General features: G+C 41.6%; 1 protein-coding gene across 1 annotated transcript; it reads left to right on the forward strand.

The window, feature by feature from the left end:
- The first annotated feature begins 2 nt into the window (after positions 1–2).
- Positions 3–14,708, forward strand: mrrf (mitochondrial ribosome recycling factor). The gene is made up of 7 exons (XM_046375087.1): positions 3–146; positions 3,514–3,687; positions 3,820–3,972; positions 7,741–7,859; positions 11,959–12,050; positions 13,557–13,716; positions 13,919–14,708. The coding sequence occupies exons 2-7, from the start codon at positions 3,516–3,518 to the stop codon at positions 13,994–13,996; spliced, it is 774 nt and encodes a 257-aa protein (XP_046231043.1). The 5' UTR covers positions 3–146; positions 3,514–3,515; the 3' UTR covers positions 13,997–14,708.
- Positions 14,709–21,465: the final 6,757 nt, after the last annotated feature.

Genomic DNA, 21,465 nt, shown 5'->3' on the forward strand with positions numbered 1-21,465 from the left:
AGGCTCTCTGCTCATTCAGTAAAGCTAGTAAAACATATCTAACCCGGAACCGGACGTGGCGATATATCGCGCGTGATGATGACGACATAAGTGTCAAACGCTGCTTTTCTTCGATAACATGCTTCTGTGAAAACTGAAACGCGAAGGTAAGTATGTTGTTACGGGTTAAATTGCATTTTAAAGTTGTATCGTCGTAGTCGAGTGCAGCTTTTTGTTTATCAACTACGTGGCGGTTTACATTAGTTTGCCAGTGGTATGTGCGGGAGAGGGCGGCGAAGAAGCGCTGTATGCACATACCGACCTTCACACAGCTTCACTTGCAGAACGTGTTAGCGCCAGTCAATTATACATGTTTGTTTTTGCTTCTGTTAATGATATTCTGACTTCTGCTAATGATAATTAAAAGGCCTCTTGATGTCGATATACATTAGAAAGCGTGAATCTGCCCAGCTGATGTTCTGGCCTGCATGATAAAAAGTCAAAGTGAACTTAAATTTTGATAGACATTAAACACATTAGTGGGTGCACTGAGGTCAAGTCAGTCAAGCCAAATGATACTGAGTTTTAAAGAGCAATATCAGCTGGTTTGATAGCATTTATTTTGTGAATATATTTGACTTTTGTTACCTTTGTTTGACATTTTGTAAATTAAACGGTTAAATGACCAATAGGTGCAGCCTGAACAGTTTGTTTGACAAGGCCGAGTGAGCATCATCAGAAACGCAGACTGTAACTTGTGCAAAGATCACACAGGCTCACCAGCTGGCTTCTGCCACTGGATGAAGGAGAGGTGTGTCTGCAGCTGCTTCTGTGTGTGAAATCTTCAGGATATGAGGCTACAGTATCCCACTGAACACCTGTGCTTCACTTTTTCTGGTTGGCTTCCTCTATAAAGAGATCCGTCACCATCCCACATGTGAGCCTATCTGCTCTGCCACAGTGCGTCGTATCATATCAGCTCCTCAGGAAACCTCCCAATGGATGCCTGTCATGAGTTTGCACTGTAGGTGGTGGTGGTTCCCCGGTCTAGCCATAATATTCCCATTGCAGTATGTTTGGGTTTCAGTTAGTATCAGGAGTGTTTGATTAACGCCAGGGACTTGTGATGTGGCCGTAGCAACCACTGAGCATACTGAGATCAGTGTTGCATATGGGATTTTTGATCTTTAAATGAGTTTAGAGTTTATTTAGGTTTTTTCTCATCAAAAATCTGTCTGTTTCTGTAAAAAAATAAGTTCATATATTCAAATTTTAGATAAAGATTTAGCGTTTTAGTACTGGCAGTGTTGAGAAATCTTTTAAACAGCATCTACAGCATAAATGTTAGAAATAAAACTGACAGATCTACCTGAACAGTTAAAGGAACAATTAAATGTGGAATTTATTTAAAATAGTGACAAGATTTCACATTCTCTAAACAATATTGTCATATTTCCTCAAAGGTATGTGAAAAGTGGACTCTTGTCAAGAAATACTATTCTGTCAAACTTTCTGAAGCATCTGGATAGCTTTTGAGCTCAGTTCACTGGTCTAAATAATAAAAAGAACTAAAGCAAATTTCATGACGGGACATTCAGTCAAGCCCTCGTGTATGACAAGTAGGTTTTGTTTTACATTTTGCTTGAAACAGAAAAAAAAAATCTAAGTTTTATAATATCATAGAAAAAATATGTCACTCATTTGACACCTTTGTTAAAGTTCTTCTCATTTGTAACCAGACGGTCTTTAATGTGACAGTATAACTTGCTTCTCCTCGCAGCTTCCAGTTATAAATACACACCAGACAAAAGAGGATGTCAGTCAGGCTGCAGCACCCTGCAAGCTGTTCACAGCCACCGGCTGTGAAAGACCAGCTTTAGCATTTGTTTGCGTCTGTAAGCTTCAATATCTCAGAAATTTGTCTGTGCTTGTGTGTTCATCAAGGTTCACTGACATAGTCACACTCGAGAGCCAGTTTGCACGGTGGGAGGTGGTGAGTCCATAGAAAAGGAGTGGTTGCTCTCATATTGTGTTGTGGTTTGAATGGTTCCCCTTCAGGAATGCCCAAACAGCTGTGTATAGTGTAGTTTTAGCCTATAGATATTTGTGTGCATGAGAGGAAGAGAAATCGCATGTTTGCGACTGAATGTAATTGCATGTATCATCTAACATCTAACCTGTAGAGTTGAGTGCAGGAAGTTCTAGCACAGCAGCAATGTGTAATATGATTTAAAAGAGCATCTTTCCTCCTTGGTATTTTGTATTGTCAAAGACATTCTGGTTAAAGGCGCAGTCTGATCCAAACAGCGAAACCTTCAGTCAGTCAACATTTCCCAGTTTCAGCTTCCCAACTGTGAGAATTTGTGCTTTTGTTTACCTCATCTCATAGAAAACTGATTACTTTTAAGTGTTGGAGAGATGGTCAGACAAAAGAAGATCTCTGAATGCGAATGTGTCAGGCTGTTTTTACCATTTTCTGGCATTTTATAAAAGCTATAGGCCTCTTTTGCTGTGCACATTTTGACTTGTCATAGCAGGAAAAGCAATGACTCATTTCCCTGAAGTGTCCCAGTAAGTCAGGTTTGTGAGCCAGTCATCACAATACCAGGACCCTGGAATTAGCTCACCAAATTGGAATGCTCTCATTATCGAAGTTCCCCTCCACTGAAAAATACGTTTTTTCTCTTCTTAGTCCTACAGTTGGATGTTTGAGCTTCACTGTGCAGAATGATGTATGTCCAAAGTCTGCCACTTCCTGCTATGACATGTCCAAAGTGACTGATGTGAAAAGGTCTATTGACCGATGCATTGATATGGAAAAGAATAATTTGCAACCCAAGATCTGGTTATCTCTTTGACATCTCGGGATGTTTGACTCCAGTGTGAGCACCGCTTAGTGGCAATGTTGGAATTTTATTTTGTGATGACAGATCTTTTGTGATACAGACTTATCAAGTATTCTTTTTGCTTATTTAGCCCAAAACAGCCCTTCCTCCCTGGATAACTTATCCATTCATAATTTTGAGTAGATTTTTCAGAAAATGTCTTGTATAACAGTCCCACATAGTGTACAGCAACATTTCATCTTAAAATCTCTCGAGTTATGTATTTGAATGTGCTGATTATTTTTATACACTCAGTTGCCAGTTTATTTTGCACACCTTGTTGAAACTAATGCAGTGCAATACAACAAGGAGCTCTTGAGCTCAACCTTTTGGTCATTTTTGGGTTCATGGTGCTGTTGAACTGTGTTGCATTACACTGCATTGTCCACCCCACTGACATCAGTGAGGGCAGGCTAAATAACAGACAATTAAGAATACCTAATAAACTGACAACTGAGTGTTGGCTGCAAAGAGATATCGTTGACATTGCCAAGAAAAGATACCACTGACTGTCAAGAGAAAAAGAGCCTGTGGTATTTTTAAACGTTAAACGTTAGAACGAGATGTAGGCCTACCTCCTACTGGCTGATGTGAGCTATTACTTCATCTGTAAATAAAATCAAAACAAATGTTGTTCTTCCAAATTCAGTCATGGCTTTGAATCAGCTGAATCTACTGCGACCACTGCTGTGTCAGTCCCTGGCGCGGCAGGTCAGGTCTCCCCTCGTGGCCACCACCAGGGCCCGTGCACCGCTTCTGTACCCCAACACCACCTGCTACCCTGCTGCATCCACCAGGTCGTATGCCACCAAGAAGGCAAAAGGTCAGTGAGGAGATCTGGAGTCCAGATGAGTGCAATTTCTGTGGTTCTGTTGGCATCTGTGTGAGTTACTTGATTAAATATTATTTGTCTTAGATATGAGTCTCACTGCTTTTCCTGTCTTCATTTTCCAAGCCAAGGCAAAGGGCCAGTCGGCTAAGGTGAATATTAATTCAGCTCTGGTGGAAGACATCATTTGTCTGGATGAGGTGAAGGAGAACATGGCAGCTGTTCTAAATGCACTCAAAGATGACTTCACGCGCAACCTCAGTATCCGAACCTCGCCAGGTATTCTGCTTATCTTTGTTGGCCTCCCTCTGATTACAAGTTGACATAAATAGCCATCCAGTAGTGCCAGCTATTTGTTAGAGGTTTCATTTTCTTTATTTTTTTAAAAAGTAATTTTAGCATGTAATTTATGAAAGCAATTTTACAAAAACAAATAACCCAAAACTACTTAAACATGTTTCATGGCCAAAACAGAGCAAAAAGAGGAAAAGGATTTTACCTGCCTTTCATAACAATAATACTGTATAAATGCAGGTAACAACCATTGTTTTTTTCTTTACAGTTATTGCATAAATATTCAGCAATGCATTCAAATACAGTCAATGATGACCATGTTGCCAGCTTTACATGAGACTAAAGATGTTTTGAAGTCAACAGAATCTTTAAATTTCAACACGGATGTGACACTGAGTGGAAGTGCAACCACGGAACAACTGAATAAATTTCCACGTACTTCCCCTCATTTAATTTTATTCTCACTTGGGTTTGTATCTATTTTCCAAAAGGAAGTTTCGATTTGTGAAAGTATGTCTCTGATTTCATGTACGTCTGCAGCCCAACCAGAAAGATAAAAGGTTTGCCTCAGTGTGAAACTGATGTTCGAATCCAGGTTTTCCAAAGAATGTTTTTCGCTGACATCTCTACAAACAGGGCTTGTCCACTTCCTCTGTTCTTCTGCATCTGGCAGGACTGAGGGCAGCCATGAGATACCTGAAAACAGTATATGCATGAATCACAGAGTAACTTACAGAGTGCTGAGGCCATGTATGGGACTTTCATTTTTGTCGATTTGCGCTGTGAATTAAGCAAATAGCAAACGCCACAAGTTATACGTACATGAATCGTGCATCGACGGCTGCAGCGCAGTTTCAGTTTTCAGCTGCGTCATGTACTGTTCACATGAGGCCTTTTCTTCTCAACAGAACATCACAGGCATATTTTTTACTCTGGGATAAAAGTCAGTAAATTTTTCTCTTTGTTTGCATCTACCTGACAAAGCGCCAAAGGGCAGAGCGCGAGCCAGCGGTGTGACCTCACCTTGACCCCAGTTTGACCTCTGTTTCCCCAGTTACATCCAGGTCTTGACCCTTTGCCTCTGGGTTCTAACAAATGGGAGCTGGGCTCGGGGAGTCAGAGGTGGGGTGCATAATGGAGGCTCCCAAGGGAGGCTTCAGACTTCATATTTAAAGCTTTTGCTTCTCACATGAAAGTGTGCTTTGTCTGACATTCAATCTGCTGCATGTGCAGTCTCTTTACCGAAGCTCACAATATACACAACCTCAGTTTTAAGGGTTAACATCTTTCATTGTTCTTTGTGCAATTATATGTCTTTTCTTCATCTTGCTCCCGTCAGTTTTTTCCTTTCTCCGCTCATCATTCAGCAGTTTCTTGGTCTGAATCATTTTCTTTCTTTGGTCCCTCTCTTTATCCCTCAATTTTTGGGGTTTTTCCTACAATTCCCTGCTTTATATTTTGGCCTTCTCTCTGTTTCATACTTGTAAATCCCAATTTCATATTGACCCACACGGAAAAGTTTGTTCAGAGATCAAGAATTTTTGAGAGCTCCTGACCTCATGCCCTTTGTCTCTTCTCTCCATCCTGTCATCCTTCCTGGCTCCTCCCTCCATCTCTCTATCCCTCACCACTCTCCTCCAGCCCCTCCGTCCTCCTCTCTTCTGTCCAGCTGCACAGTAATCCAGGGAGGCAGCAGGACTTAGAGCTGACAGGAGAGATGAGATGGTGGAATGGAATGACGTCAGTTGTCCGAGTGTGTGTGTGTGTGTGTTTGTTCCATAAACCTCTCATCTGGCTTTCATTAAGCTTATGAGTATGTGTGTGTAAGTGTACGCACAACTGTATGTGTTGTGTGTCGCCATGAATGCTTAGTATATGTATGCATGTGTTTGTTGTTGTGTGGCAATACGTATAGCAGGCAGTCAAAGATGGATGCAGCGATAAGGGATCAGTGCTGTGACCACCACATTGCAGTCAGTCACCAAGGAGTAATCCGTCCCAAAAACTAGCTCTGTTTCCATGGAAACTTTGTCAAGACAAAGTGGACTAAGACATCCAGAAGTAGCAACAGCACTGGAGAAAATAACTGTAAATACCTCTAAATACTTTCAATTAAAAACTCTCCAAGTTGAAGACAAGAAGTATTGGAGCTTAAAGGAACAGTTCAGCATTTTTTGGGGTTAAAAAGCACTTTCTTACGGAGAGTTAAATGAGAACACCGATAACACTCTTATCTTTTGCTGTTGAATGTAAGGCTACAGCCAACAGCCAGTTAGCTTATAGGAGCAGGGGGAGACAGCTTGCCTTGCTCTGTCCAGCAGAAACCAAATTTGCTTTCATTTCTGTCATGGGGATTCTTGGTATATGTAATGTTTTGATATGAGACAATTTGGAATATGTTTTCTCCATCCTCCTCTGCTCCATCTTTTCTCACTCCCAATCCCTGCACCCTCTCCTCATCTCCCGTCTTTATAGTTAGAAATGACTGTCTGTCTGGCCTCCTAAAGCACTAGCAGATGTGTAGGTGCTCATTGTCAAGGCAGGGGTAACAAAGACAGACAAACATAAGGTCACAGATATGAACATGAGTGGTCTACGTGTACCCGGAGGGGCAGTGTGAGATGGACAGCGGGACAGGTGGGTTTTGAGCTGCGCAAAAATGGATGTCTGAATTCAAAGAGGGAGGCAGAATAATTGACAAGTGGACAGTAGTTGAGCTGGGCTGCGGCCTTTAGGCAAAGCTGTCCATTTCATCACATCATGGCAACCTTTAACTTTCTATCTGTTCTTCTACATGTTATCTGCTAATGGTACATCTGTGCTTTTTGGGTCCTCGACTTGGTCATATAGAGAACAAGTATACCACTGGCTCACCTCCCCTTCGATCTCCACCCTTTCACACACACGCACTAGCAGCACATCCCCTGGTGGGTAACCAGGGAGCGGGTGATGTAAGGCAGAGGTGGAGAAGAAGGAAACAACTGCGTCTGAGGTTAGCCAGATGGAGGAGAGGCAGAGGGATGGAGTGAGGAAGCAGAGGGAGGAAGGGGACAGTTGATAGTGAGGACAGACAGTCTGATCTTTACCCATGCGAATTGTGTCTTCTGCTGCTGATCCATCTGTCTGACTATATATTAATTTCAGTCTGCATGAATGATTGGCTGTTTGTTTTCATTCACGTTAGGTCTGCATGGAAATGGTGTCATGAAACAGGAAAAGCTACCACATTTACCACAGCCTCACCAGTACTGGACTTTTGGGGCTGATGCTGATATTGTTCCTTCAGAATGAAAAAAATCTGATAATATTTTAATATTCACTTGTTGTTTTGTTTTGTTTTTTTGTTTCTTTTACATGAACACAAACAATATAAACAGCATGAACAAATATTTTGTAATAAAGATATGTTTGAGTAAAGATATTTTACAGATGAACATTAAACTTTACTATCAAAAATAACAGTAACAGTAATTTTCATATGGTCATTGAAATTTATTTTAAATAACTATAAAGAAACCACAGAACTATATTCAACTCCGGAAAAATAAAGTCAAAAATACGCAAAATACACTGTAAAATATTTATTGCTGCAACTGCTGATAAATTATTCAGTAGAATCCGCCTACAGATACAGAGATACACAACTTCAGTGTGGCAGCATTGCACAAGGGAACGGTAAAATGATGCTTAAACTGTCTATGTGGGTACCTAAATTAAGTAAATAAACAGTTAGACTGATGTGTGTTTGTTTAGGAGTTCTGGATCACATTGTGGTGACGACTCAAGATGGGAAGTTTCCTCTCAACCAGCTGGGTCAGATCTCCATGAAATCACCTCAGCTCATTATGATCAACATGAGCAGCTTCCCAGAGGTAAGGCGATCACACACACACACACACATACACACAGGCAGATTCTTCTTTGTGGTATCTGTTTGTCTCACACAGACAAGTAACTGAAAGCTTTATAAAAATAATCCAAAGTACAGACAGATAGACCTTCCTCACAGAACAAGAAGTGAGCCAGAGCAGAACTCGAAGCCCACATCGCTGTATAAATGAAACCCGAGCTGCCTCTCCGACTGTGTCTCAGATGCTAATTGATTGATCACTTGCGGGGTCCTTTGTTCTGGGGTGAAAGATAGCAACAAGAACCTCCACTCTGGTGTGTGTGTGTGCGCTGAGGTGTGCTTATGTCTGTATGTGAGTTGTCACAGAATAGGAAATGACCTCATTTTACCCCTAAGTTAGGAAGGGATGGATTATTTTTCTTATTCTTTTCTTTTTTTTTTCTTCTCCTCTTTTCCTTCTTGGATGATACAAAACTGAGCTAACCAGAGCAGCTCACATTTTTAGTAGCAGACTTTCTGCTGGTCTGGAACATCTTAATGTCCTTTCTTTGTTTGTTAAGCATTTAAAATAACACCATGATATAGTCATATGACCAGTCACGTCTGATGATCGTGAGATGCAACTTTTCGCAAAGTTAAAGTTAAAATGTTTAAGAGAGAAGTGTAATATTTTTAATACGCTCAGATGCCTGTATGCATGCTAGAATTAAAACCCAGAAACAATAATAAAACATGCCACAAATTTAGCTTTTCAAGAATTACATTGACCGATTTGCGTCCGCATGGATGATCTTCAAAAGTAGGTTGTTCTTTAGGAGAGCCACCTGTTTGTCTACAACAAAAAGTGTTTTTGCAATCCTCCAGCGCCTCCTATTTTTCTACCGGTCACCTTTTGTAAGCCTCAGAGGTGTGGTTTCACCTCCTTTTCCTCCTTTGTACCAATACCACAAAGCAATCTGACTGTCTATCAGAATCTCAAATCTGGAAATCAGGCTGAATGGTCTTTTGGTGAGTCTGATTCCTTCCCAGAAACTCCGACCACAGACCACACACACACACACCCCGACACACACACTCAGGCACACACACATGCTACCATGCTGTGCCCTACATTTACCCGTGTCCCACACAGAGGTGAGTCCTCAGTACCTACAGCTAATAGACTTATAATGATGCCTATCCATTACCAGGCACTCTAGAGGCCCTACCATTGTTTTCCATTCATTCATTAAGCGTAGCCTGGGAAGGGCACAGTGGAACTAACAACAACTACCAGCATGGTTAAATCAGGAGGTAATTTGGTTTGTGTGTGTGTGTGTGTGTGTTTGTGTGCTTCAGGATGAGTGTGTGCATGTCGAAGCATCCCACCACTTTTGTTCATAAAGTGTTTTCTTCAGGACATTTTTTTCTAGACGCGCACACACATTCCTCTCTGCTCGCCTCTTTGCTTTGAACCAAGCGTCAAGCGTTTGATGTGAAACTTCAGTGTAATTTCTCTTCCTCTCCAACATATTAACCAGAACCTGCCCGGCCTTTCCAGAGAAATTCTGCTTAGTTTTTTCCATAACCACCAGAGTGGTTGTTGGAGAGGAGGGAAACGCTGATGAATTTGATGCTGAGAACAATCAAACATAGGTATGGGCTGAATCTATCACCCCACACTCAAAGAGAACAACCAGGGGGCCTGTGCGCCGGATGACTTTAACAAAGGAAAAGAAAGGAAACCTCATGAATTCATTCAATGCACACAAATAAATTCCTTTAATCTCGCTGACATTTCTTTCCCCAGTGGAAATGGCCAGAAGGAGCTGTTAAGAAAGGGGAGTAGGGTAGAAAGGAGTAAGAAAAAAAAAATAAAAATAAATAAAAGAGGGAATGTTATGCTCTCTTTTTTTCCCCCTCACAGTGCACACTTTATTAAGCTCAGCTGAGGGTTTGTCATGTTGTTGCAGAGCTTTGTTTTTAATCTTTCAAAGGATTTGGCTTTGTTCTCCTTTTGTCCTTTTGCACTGTTTAACTGTAGCTCTCTGGTTGTAATGTAGTGTTTGAGCCCAGTCTCATTCACAGTGCGACAGGTACTGCACTTTTTGGCAGGTCCTTCGCCGTCTCATCCAGGTGCAGAAGGTACCCGTGTGTGTCTGGAGTAGACGCACGGGGCTTTAATGGCCCTCCAGTGGAAACACATCTGCATCAGTATCAGACCATTAGATCAACGGCACAATGCGAGGTAGTTTACAAAGGAAGTAAGCAAGCTTCACCAAAGAGACCAGAGTCTGCGTCCCATGTGAAAGCAAACAGGCATCACCAATCTTTTCCTAACCCTAACTGTGTCGTTTTTGTGCCTAAACTTAACCAAACTCTTTGTGGCAGGAAGCTTTTGCACGTCAGCCGCAAGGGCATGACAAAGCGGCGGTATGTGGCGAGCTGGGATGAGAATATGTTGACTATATGGCCTTTTTGTTTCACATATGTGAACGCTGCTTTAAATATTTGCCAGAGTGTCTACATGCAAGCTTCTTTTTCTGCTCGCCTGCCTGCTGAACAAATATATTATATCAATTAACAGGCTTTTCAAAGTATTGTGCGCCTGCAGACCAACACTCCTCAGATCGTCTCGACGACATCTTTGCCTGGTCCTGTGTCGAGATATCATTTAGCGTATCACAAGCGCAGCTGCCTCTCCAGCCAGCGTCCACGCTGACACTGGGGTCGCTTGTTCCCTCCCATCAGACTCTCCTTTTTATTTCTCTCTGATTATTGTCATCATTTAAGAAAATGACAGATGGTGCTTTGGAAATATTAGTTGCTTTTTTTTTGTTTTGAGCTTTCTCAATAAGCCAGGTGTTTTTATTTCTAAAGAGTTTTGACAAATTTGCAGGAGATATTCTGTGTCCCATATCCATTACTGTCCTCACTGTTGAATTATTTCTGTTGATGCAGTTGCTTAATACAGATCAGCAACACACATTTTCACTTTTGTTCTCAATTTGGACCATTGTGTCTCTGTTTCTCAAGAAAATGGCTTTTGACCAGATCATCTGTTGGCCTAGTTTGCATTTATACCAGGAATTTTATTCAGTTACACAACATAAGATGTCGTGCATGCTGATGCCAGGTTTGAAGGGAATCTAATGTCCATTTTCACTCAGCAGTGAAACTATTCTGCACAACAAGAGGCTTGTCTCTGACACTGAGACAGCATGCACAACACCAGGACCCTGAAACTGAAGCGTCTAAATGGAATTCAGCCATCACTCATTTTATTGTTTGCATCTGTGCGTTTGCTGCTGTGATATGTCGAAATGTCTTATGTGAAAAAGGCCCTGTAAGGTCATAACATGAACTTTCAAAAGTCCTAGTAATGCTACTGTTAGCAAAGCTGAATGCATGTATTGTCATCTTACTAAAACTGTAGCAGTTAGATGTTTTATTATGTATGAATAATGATGACATGAAGAACCGTTTGCTACTTACTTTTCACTTTTGTTTCCACAACATGCAGTCTTCATTGCATTTCAAAGGACAGAGGTGGTTCAGTCATTCAGAGAAACTGCCCCTCAGCCATGTTAAAATATCTTGCTTGTGGCACCTGCCTGAAGAACATGAGATATCAGTCTTTTAGCAAGTGTAAGCTAAATCCTTCTAACCTCCAAATGTGTTGACTCCTGTCTTCCACCATACTGGTTAAAGCATAAATCTGACCACAATGCGAAAAAGTGTTAACATACAAACTGAAACATGTTTTGTTTGTGTGTGTGTGTCCATGTATCATACACGAGCACAAGCAGACTCTCTTCTGAGGTCACCATGGGTCAACGCCCTGCCCTGCAACCTCTCAGTCCTGTCCCACAGGGCTAAGCACTGACAGCAGCCCAAGGCATTTCCAACTGCATAGGCTTCCCCTGACACACACACACACACACACATACACATACAGACTCACAAACCACACCCAGGCATACACACACTACATGCACACCACAACACCATAATGATTGCCAGCTGGAGCTGGGCCACTACCTGCATTTGTAGTGCTGCTTTCCTATTCGCACCAGTGCTGAAAGCAAGCACATATTCATTTATAAATATCTGTGTGTGTGTGTTTCTGTGTCTGCCCCCAGGCTACAGGGGCTGCCATCCGTGCCCTGAGAGAGAGTGGCATGAACCTTAACCCAGATGCAGATGGGACAGTCATCAAGGTGCCCATTCCCAAGTGAGTCTCTTTCTCAGACACGCACAATCAGAAACAAACTCAATCTTTTCCTTACACTTTTACTTTTCTTCTGTAATTTTTCTGATTTCACACTCCTACGGTTTAATTTAAGCCTGTATTTTAACTTCTACAATCCCTGAAAGGATTATGCGATGATTAGCTGACCAGTACATTACACAGTTGACTATACATTAACAGACATCAACAGATATTTTAATGAATCAGTAAGTCAATGAAATAATCAATCCATTTTGTAAATCATCATAGCCAAAACTTTTTTTGGTTTTGAATCCCTCTCCGTGAATAAATCCCCTCGTCTGAGCTCTAACTGACACATTTATTGACTTTTGTCCATAGATGTACAGAGACCCTCAGTGTGTTGACGTGAGGGGCCGAGTCACTCCCTCTCTCTGTTCTGATCAGACCTCTCTCGCCCTCTCTCTCCCTGCCAAGTCAAACAAGTTCGCACAAAACGATCCGTCACTCACTCACTAAAGCGCTCTGTGTGTATATACAGTATGTTTTTGTACATATACACACATGCGCATGAAAGTATACATGCATAAATGCCGGCTTGTGTTTATGTGCATGTATGTTCGTGCGTGCGTGCGTGCGTGTGTGTGTGTGTGTGTGTGTGTGTGCGCACACTTGGAGCAGCAGGTGTTAGTCTGGCAGAGGAGGGAGACAAGAGTCAGACTGCTTTCCCCCTGCAATCAGTCTCGGCACACTCCGAGTCTCCATTTGCATTTCCAAAGAGAAGGCGCTCCTTGATTGGCCCTGGAATCAGTAATTAGGCCGTATTGTTTGCGGTAAATAGACGCTGCACTTGGATTGTTTGCAAATAGTCCCCAATGCAAAAACAACGAAAAAAAAGCCAATTAAGGACAAAGAGGGAGAGTGAAATGGAAAGTATGATTTTCTGAGTGATTAACAAATGCAAAGTGAATACAAAGTTGTCAGGATGAGGAATGTTTCAACTCTGGTCTGAGACCCTGGTAAGTGATTGTCGTTAGATGTTTGCAACAAGTCAGAACCAAAATGATTAGACTTGATGCCTACTAGCACTTAACATTCTCATTTGCTCAAGTGAGGACATTTTTTAAAACCATTTTATCTCTGCACAGTATTTGTATTTTCCGTACAGTACTGACCAGGAATCTAACTAACCCTTTCTTGCGAGGTCTATGCATACAGTTAAGTGGTATGTAAAATTTCATATCCTGCTTCATATTATTTCCGTAGATGTCTGTTCACTTTCTCTAATTCTGAGAGCTTAATAACCCTTTAATAAACATTTTCTTACTGTACATACCCCCAAAGAGATCAGTGGAGCTAAATTAGTATCGTCTTCTTATCATCTTCAAACTGCATACAAAGACAAGACAAATGATTTGCTGTGAGTGGATCGATGTCTCCCCGGGATCTTTACCTTCTCAGTTCTGTTTTTTCCTCTTGTCTTACTCTCTCGTCTTCTCTCTTTCCCCTCATCTCCTCCCTCCCCCACAGAGTCACACGGGAGCACCGAGAGAACCTCGCCAAGGTGGCCAAACAGTTCAGCAACAAGGCGAAAGACTCGCTGAGGAGAGTGCGATCTAACGCCATCGCACAGGTCAAAAAGGCAAAGGAGGGACACTCGGAGGACACCATACGGCTTGTAGAAAAACAGGTAGGAGATGGGGGAGAAAAGGGACAACAGTTCTATCACACCCAGAAGCCAAAATGTTCATTGATCTTCTTCATAAATGATAGATCAGAGTGAGGAATGGAAGTTTCAAGGAAACCAGCGCTAAAGTGAGAAATTAATCATCAGTCGTCGTGTGTATTCAGTATATTTGATTTTTATCCATCTTTCCCCTTTGTCTTCGCAGATTCAGCAGTTATCAGACAGCATTACAGAGGACATCGAAAAACAGCTTGCAGCCAAGACCAAGGAGCTGTTAGGCTGACTGTGATGGTCAAAACGACGCTGTTATCATTTGGTTAGAGCTGATCCCACAGATGGACACATTAAACAGAAGCATCACGTCATTGTTCAAGTGTTGATAATTGATGGTGACTCAGTCAAGTTAGCGAGCCTCCTAACAGGGGAACAAGTCCTGCAGCACACATTTTGGTACTCCTGGCACAAACCGGGATTTGGGTCCTGCTCACATCACTGGCAAAGATCTGCTCGTGGCTCCTGGGTGATATGTGTTTAACCATCAGTGCATAAACACAAATTGGCACGGAAACAGCAACAACAACAGATTTCCAGTCACCTCCCTCCTCCCTTGTTACTCTTCCTGTCTTCAAACAAACATAGAGAGAGGGACGAATGGGCTTTTAATGGGATTTGCGGACCTCCTCCTAATCAAACCCGTTGCCACAAGGGCCGTCTGTTTATATAAAACAAGCGCACCCGTCTGAATGTAAACTGGCTGCGGGTTTGTCTTGGTGGCAAGACCAAGAGAGAAAGGGAGAGAGAGTTTGTTCCAGAGACGCAGGATATCATTAGCGTGTTGCCAAACATTTGTTTCGCATTGATTCGAAGTCTGTTAAAACATGCACTTGAGTTAAAAAAGGCCCGTGTCTAGGATTGATAATATGCCTGTTCTCTCGACAATAAAGTCAGGAAAGCAACATTATTGATGGACTCCATTAAAGAAACACTGCTTTGTACCATGTGCGTCATCTTTCTCACTCTTGTTTTCTTTTCTTTTTCTCCACTTTTGGTTTGAAGTCGCCCCCCCTCCTCCATTAGTCAGAGTGATAATGGACTTTTCCTGTGTACAGATCTCCAGACTGTGGCTTCTGGCACCGCAATTGTCCATTAGGAAAAGAGGCTTTTTAATGTTGTGCACTTTGCCCTCTTTGTCCTTAAATAGCTGCACTTTTAAAGCTGTTGTCAGACATTGTAGTACACGTAGTTGTGCAAAATGGATCGATCACAAGAAATGTTCGCATGGGAAAACCTACCTAGCAACACACACACACGCACGCACGTACGCACGCCTCTGCCACACATGTCTCTCATCTATTTGCTGTTTACACCACCAAGAAGCTTTAACATACTATTATGTAGTTGGTGTCATCTTTATCATGATTTGTTTTATGTCCTCTGCTACTGCTACATATGCAGCCCACAAGGCAGACAAGTTTAATTTTAAAAGTTTGCCCACATACTTGGTCTTATAGTCACCCAGTCATTTGATGATTACAGGACTGCAGCCTACTAATTAAATTTGTCAAAATGCTGTCCTGCTTATATTAAATGGAGGGGGAAAAGCAGTTGAAGAATAGGGACATTGCCGCTTCCACGGCAGTTTTTGTCATCTCTGGTGATAGCAGTAGCAATGCTAAGTTCCCCACTACAGGTTGTGGCTTTATTACATTTGCCTTGGCCCTCCATACCCCTGAATGGCTCTGCTTTTAATGGCCTAAACAGACCAGAATCATTGGATAAACAAGAGTTTAGCAGAGGAGTGGCTGGGTCGGGACAGAGGAGGGGTTGAGTGGAAATGGCAGGTTTTTGTGGTGATTCTGGGTCCATATGTCAGCAATTTGAGGGCATTGTGTACCTTGGCCTAAAACAGAGGCTTCATGATCGATGGAGGGGTGAAAATCTCTCAAGTCCCTGGCGCGGGACACAGGCAAGTACAAGGAAATTGCTTTCAGCTGATAGCTTCATTTTGGTTGACATTTATCAAGAGAATTACCCCTGTTCCTTTCAAATGTTTACTACTACTACTAGCGCCGCATTTGGACATACATATGTGTGTGTGTATGTATGCATGCTAGCATGCATGTGTGCAACTGCATGTGTGTGCAGGGAGCAATAGAGGTTTATCTTTGTGGAAGTTTTGCTGTGTCCTTTGGCAATTCCGAACAAAAATATACAAGTCTAAATTAGTTCAGTAAACGTTAGATTTGATAGTCTCGCCTTTTATTCACTGCTTATGCATTTAGGGAAAGATAAGCAGTTGCACATTTTGAAGTTCTATCTTAAACTTGCAATAAGTTCTTTATAATGTTTAAATAAAACCATCAATATCTAATTCATGTATGGCAGAAATGGAAATATGAAAAAAATATGGCAGTATTTTTGCTGGTGATTAACTTTTTTCGGATAATAATGAATGCCAAAATGTAATGTAACAGTAGCACAACTATAGAAATCTGCAGGCTGACTCAGTAGTGTCTTTTATACAGCAGTGTCTGGCTAAAGTTTACTAACGTTAGCCAACAAAAGCTACTGGTGATACCGGTCAAAGTGATTTTGAAGCAGCAAAACTTCTGTGTGTATTAAATTGAACAACTGCAATTTCATTTTCATGAATCAAATTTTTGTTGCTAAGAAGAATTTACTTCTTCTCTCTAAAGTTGCAGTCTCACATTAAATGATCAATCAATCATCAATATGGGAATTTTTGAAAGTGTTGCAGTGTGTTTATTGAATCCAATTTCATCTCTTTTCTGTATTCAGAAAGCACAAATATTCAACACAGCCATGGAAGAGAACATTTTAAGCTCACCGCCATGATATATTAGTTTGCTTTAAAAAAAAAAGAAAGCAATGTTATATGGTATAGTCACTGTGTGTGAGTGAAAGGAGAGACAGGATGTATATATGATTCCCCTCCGCTTCCTGTGATTACATTCTGAAGATCAAGCTGCGGTGCTCCTACAGCAGCTGAACCGCTGAGGAGGCCGCAGAGCAGGGACGAGGACAGAATCGGATCAACACACACACACACACACACACACACACATACACACAAACCTCTCATTCCCTCCTTCTCTCTCTCTCTCTCTCTCTCGCTGTCTCTCTCTTCTCATCACCTCTGGAGTGTTAAGAGCGTTAGAGTGTGAGAAGCCACCCTGAAGATCTCATCAAGGATCCAATCAGCGTGTGAATACGAAATGCACTCTTCTTCTTGCAATGTGATGATGGGGGGAAAGACATCGAGAGAGCCTGTCTGGAGTGAAAATCTCTGCATATGCAAATTGAACTAACGGTTTAAATGGATTTGATGTTCATAAGAGTATCTCTGGCCCTTTCAGGGATGTAGTAACAAGCTCGCAAGAAATGAATATGTGCAGATTAGCCTATTAATATTTATAATAAAAAAAAAAAAAAAAAAAAAAATTTAATATTTATAGACATAAGTGGTTGAACTGTGTGGCATGAGGCCTTGTTGTGCCCGATGTAATGCAAGCCACGTTTAGACCTAATCCAGGTGGGTACTCTTACTGTCTCTAACAGGGAAATGGCTGGCCATTTTGGGAGGAAGCTGGATATCCTAATAATCAGGTAAACTAATACCGGGCTGTGAGAGTGTTTCCTTCCGGAGCTCTTGGTACGTCAGTCATTCAGAGAATTGCCCTTGTCTGGTCTGTGAGTCATTTTAACTCAATGGAACGTGCACTGCCCGCCCCCCCCCCCCACACACACACACACACAGGTATTTAGAGAGGACCACACGGGCCCCTTTGGATGGCTCCTACACCCATGAGGAGGCTCCCCGGCCATCATAGAGACCAACCAGACGCTCCAAAGCACACACCTCCTGTTCCTCAAATCTGAACAAAGCGTTCCTCAGTCTAAAGTGGTTAAACTGTCATTTCAAATCGTCTGGACATCGTGATTACCGGCATGGGAGGAATTATATATTTAGCTTTATGTCTGTCGCCATTTCCTCCCCCCGCCCTGATCTGAAGTGACTAGCCAGTAGTGCCCTCGATACTACTATCTCTGAGGAGTTTAAACCTTCCCCCAGGAGACAAGTGTAATCAAGGGCTGCCAGCAGGAGGGAGGGAGAGAGGATGAGAAGTGTGTGTGTGTGTGTGTGTGTGAGGGGGGGACCTGTAGTCATGGGAGGGTGGAGGGAATGACAATGGACCCAATTTACAAAAACATCTCTACATCCAAATCCTTGAAGAATAGTCTTATTTAAAGAAGGAAAAAAATCTTTGGGATAACTTGTTTTTTGCTGAAACATTTTTGCATAGAATTTTGTCAGCTGGACATTTTCAAAAAATAATATCCTAACCCTGTGATAATAAAATTGTCTCTTTTGACTAAAGAATAACAGACACTTGTCTCTCAGCCAGTGCTGGGAGGAAAACACTTTGTATTATTGCTGCAGCAAATAAAAATATGGAAAATTTGATTAGGATACAAGAATTGTTTTCACGGTTCACAGTTTACACTGTTTGCTTTCAGCACTTAAAAAAATCTTCTTTATTAAGTAGCCTAATTTTAACTCTTCTATCAAGAGTTAAGAGTTATCAAGAGTTATTATTCAACTTGTCAAGTAAGTTTATTGACATAATTTGCAGATGGCTGCACTAGAATGAAGAAAAATGACACTTTATTGTAGAGAATCCCTGCATCAAATTATTTTGGACTTTTTTCACTTGTCTTTAGAAATAACACTTTCAGGGATCAATAAAGGACAACAACGGCTTGGTCAGATGGAATTTTTTTTAGTGCAGTAATTGCTTTAAGAAGCAGTTCAGCAAGAGAAAACACAGACTGAATGACTAATGATGTGTGGAAGCTGTTGGATGCAAGGAAAAGTGTGTGGGCACATATGTAGATATATTGCTCCTTTGGATTAGTTTATTGAGTCACTGTTTAGAAAAATGTTCATTCTTTTCCTATTTTTTTTTTCCACAATATGCTACTAAAAACAATTGTCCCTCAGTAAATCCCCCTCCAAGCCTCCAGGATCTCATCCATCCTGCAGACTCATTCATCCTCAATAACGTCATTGCTTGCTCATAAATAAAAGTGACCGTTAGGAAAGCAGATGAACGCAGCCAACGGATTGGACAGGAAGCCAGTTAATCTGCAATCCAATCCGGCCCGAGTCTAGTGAAACCCGGCTCAGCTTGGCTGACCGAGGCCTGGGAGGAAGGAAGTGAAGGACTCAGGAAACAGTGTTCAGAGCTTTCACCAGTCATATCCATCACAGTGCGCGGGTATGGAAGTGTGTGTGTGTGTGTGTGTGTGTGTGTGTGTGTCCCTGTTTCACCAGTCATATCCATCACAGGGCTCCGTCTCCAGGCCTGGGCAAGAGACATGGAGAGTCATTAGAGGGGTTGGGCGGCAGGCTGCTGCGCTGCACTTTAACTAAACATCTTTTCCATAAAATAAATGCTTCCAGGTTAGCGTGGGTCCCAGAGAACCCAGGTCACCTCGCTTTGGCAGCCACTCATCTGATCCCAATTACCAGAAGGACTGGGTCAGAGCCTGCGGAGACTATAAGGGTACAGACTGGAACTGTGTGTTAGGCTGGCATCCTTTTGGGTAAAATCAACACATCTCCATCCCTCCATGTGCCATCCTCCCTGTCACTGTGCAATACATACTGTGTAGTTCAGAAACAAATCATCTGTGATTTAAAACAAGCCATAGTGCACACGTCTATAACCAGCATGCTTTATGTTTTTATTTTGGTTAATGTTCTTAAGTGTCTTGGTATGAGTGTGTGTGTAGTTCTAGTGTGATTGACCTGAGGACATGACAGTGGGACAAAGCTGGTGTGGGGATCAAACATTATCTGCAAGTGGAATATGGCAACCTTTGCACATAAATACATATATGCTTTCACTATTTACTGCATACAGTCCAGGCATGGCAAATGTATCTATTTGCATGGCACCTTTAAACAATTAGGCATTTCAAAGTGATTCAACTGTGTATGTAACATACTATGTATACATGCATGCCTCATCCTGCCATTCAGTGTCTTATTGTCCTTCTGCCTCTCTAATCAGTAGGATGTCCTTTATTGTGTTATGTCTTGACATTTTATCGGCTGCTCAGATAGAAAACTTCATACACATATCATGAACTGAATGTCCTTTCCCTCTATTGACTGTCTATAGTGGGGTTTTTTATTACAGTTACTCTAGGCAGATGTGGTTACCAGTTTAGGAATCTACTTAATAGAATAAATTCTGTTGCAACACAAAATTATAATATTCCAAATGCAGGATTTCACCCCCTATCCAGCATATTGATTACATTCACTGCAGTTGTGTTACATATATGAGAGTAACCTGATCTTGGAAAAAGAGGAAGAGTGGATCATGGTGATATATATGTGCTGGTGCATTTGTGTGTTTTTGTGTGGACACAGTGCGCATTTACATCCATACATTATTGCATAATTGTTTCCTGATGCTCTCCTCTCCCCTGGAATATTAATTACCAAATGATGAAACCGCCTCTTTGGTCTCGGAGGTTGAGGCTGAAGGAGGAAATGGGGGCCGTGCATGTAGGAGACCGTCCTTTTTGATGGGGTTAACTCTCATTATGTGTGTGTGTGTGTGTGTGTGTGGGAGTAGGGAGTGGGGGTGATGGGAATGGGACATATCAGCTATGTCAGAGAGCAAAGTCTCAGGGGGAAGCATTTTTCTCAGACTGAATGAATGCTGAATAGATAAACAGCTTGACGTAGCTGTTGTATTTCTGGCGCTAATTAACACATTTTTCTCAGCTCCAAATAAAGTTATCTTCTTACGGAATAAAGTATGAAAAGAAATTGTTTCTATTTATGTGGTGCTGCCATTTTGGGCAGGACAGTAAAACAGTAAAGTAAAAGAGATTTTAGACTCTCAGCAAGGACCTTTCAGGTTTAATAAAGTTGGATATGTGAGGATTCAGACAAACTTAACCTGACTGAAATCTGTGATATTCACTGCCCACAGCTTGATCATTTTTTTTTTTATAACCATTGAACCTATAATCCAATATCAGACTCTATTGGCACTTTGATCCAAATCGACAAGCTAATAGTTTTGGAGATAAAACACGATAGGAAGCGAAAGATTCGACGCCACTGACCACTAAAATAACACAGCCCAAACAGTGTGTGGACGTAATAAGATAAAATAGAGAAACCCACATAAATTAACATGATTTCATGGACACCTGAGAGCTTTGGCAGATCTCACAATGAGCCTGCATGGAAAGGAGCATGGCACCATCTAGTGAAAGTAGGATGTCAGCACGGAAGAGGGAAACCACACAGTTCTCTTGTTGTAATGGTTAAAATAAAGTGAATAACAATAAAATAATGTAAATAAATAATGTTTTGGGTTTTTTTGTACAATTGTTGAAAATGGAGTTCTATAACGTATAATATGTCTGTCCTTTTATATTGAAAGTGAGACTGACAAAACAGACCTCAAGCAAAACTTCACCTAAAAGCACTTAATCAGGGTTTAAATTGTGGCCATTAAAAGTGAATAGTTTCCGCACCTGAAGAGAAGCAGCTGACTAACAGTAACATTAAATTCAGCTTGTGTCACAATCGAAACAGGTTTTCATGACGGGGAAACAAAAAAACCCCTCTAACAGTAAATACTGTCAATCCCTTCTTGCATCACGAGCCACTTCTCTTATAAAGTATTTTCAGTATATTCC

Source organism: Scatophagus argus, chromosome 20 (assembly GCF_020382885.2).
Source record: "Scatophagus argus isolate fScaArg1 chromosome 20, fScaArg1.pri, whole genome shotgun sequence".
Lineage (NCBI taxonomy): Eukaryota > Metazoa > Chordata > Actinopteri > Scatophagidae > Scatophagus > Scatophagus argus.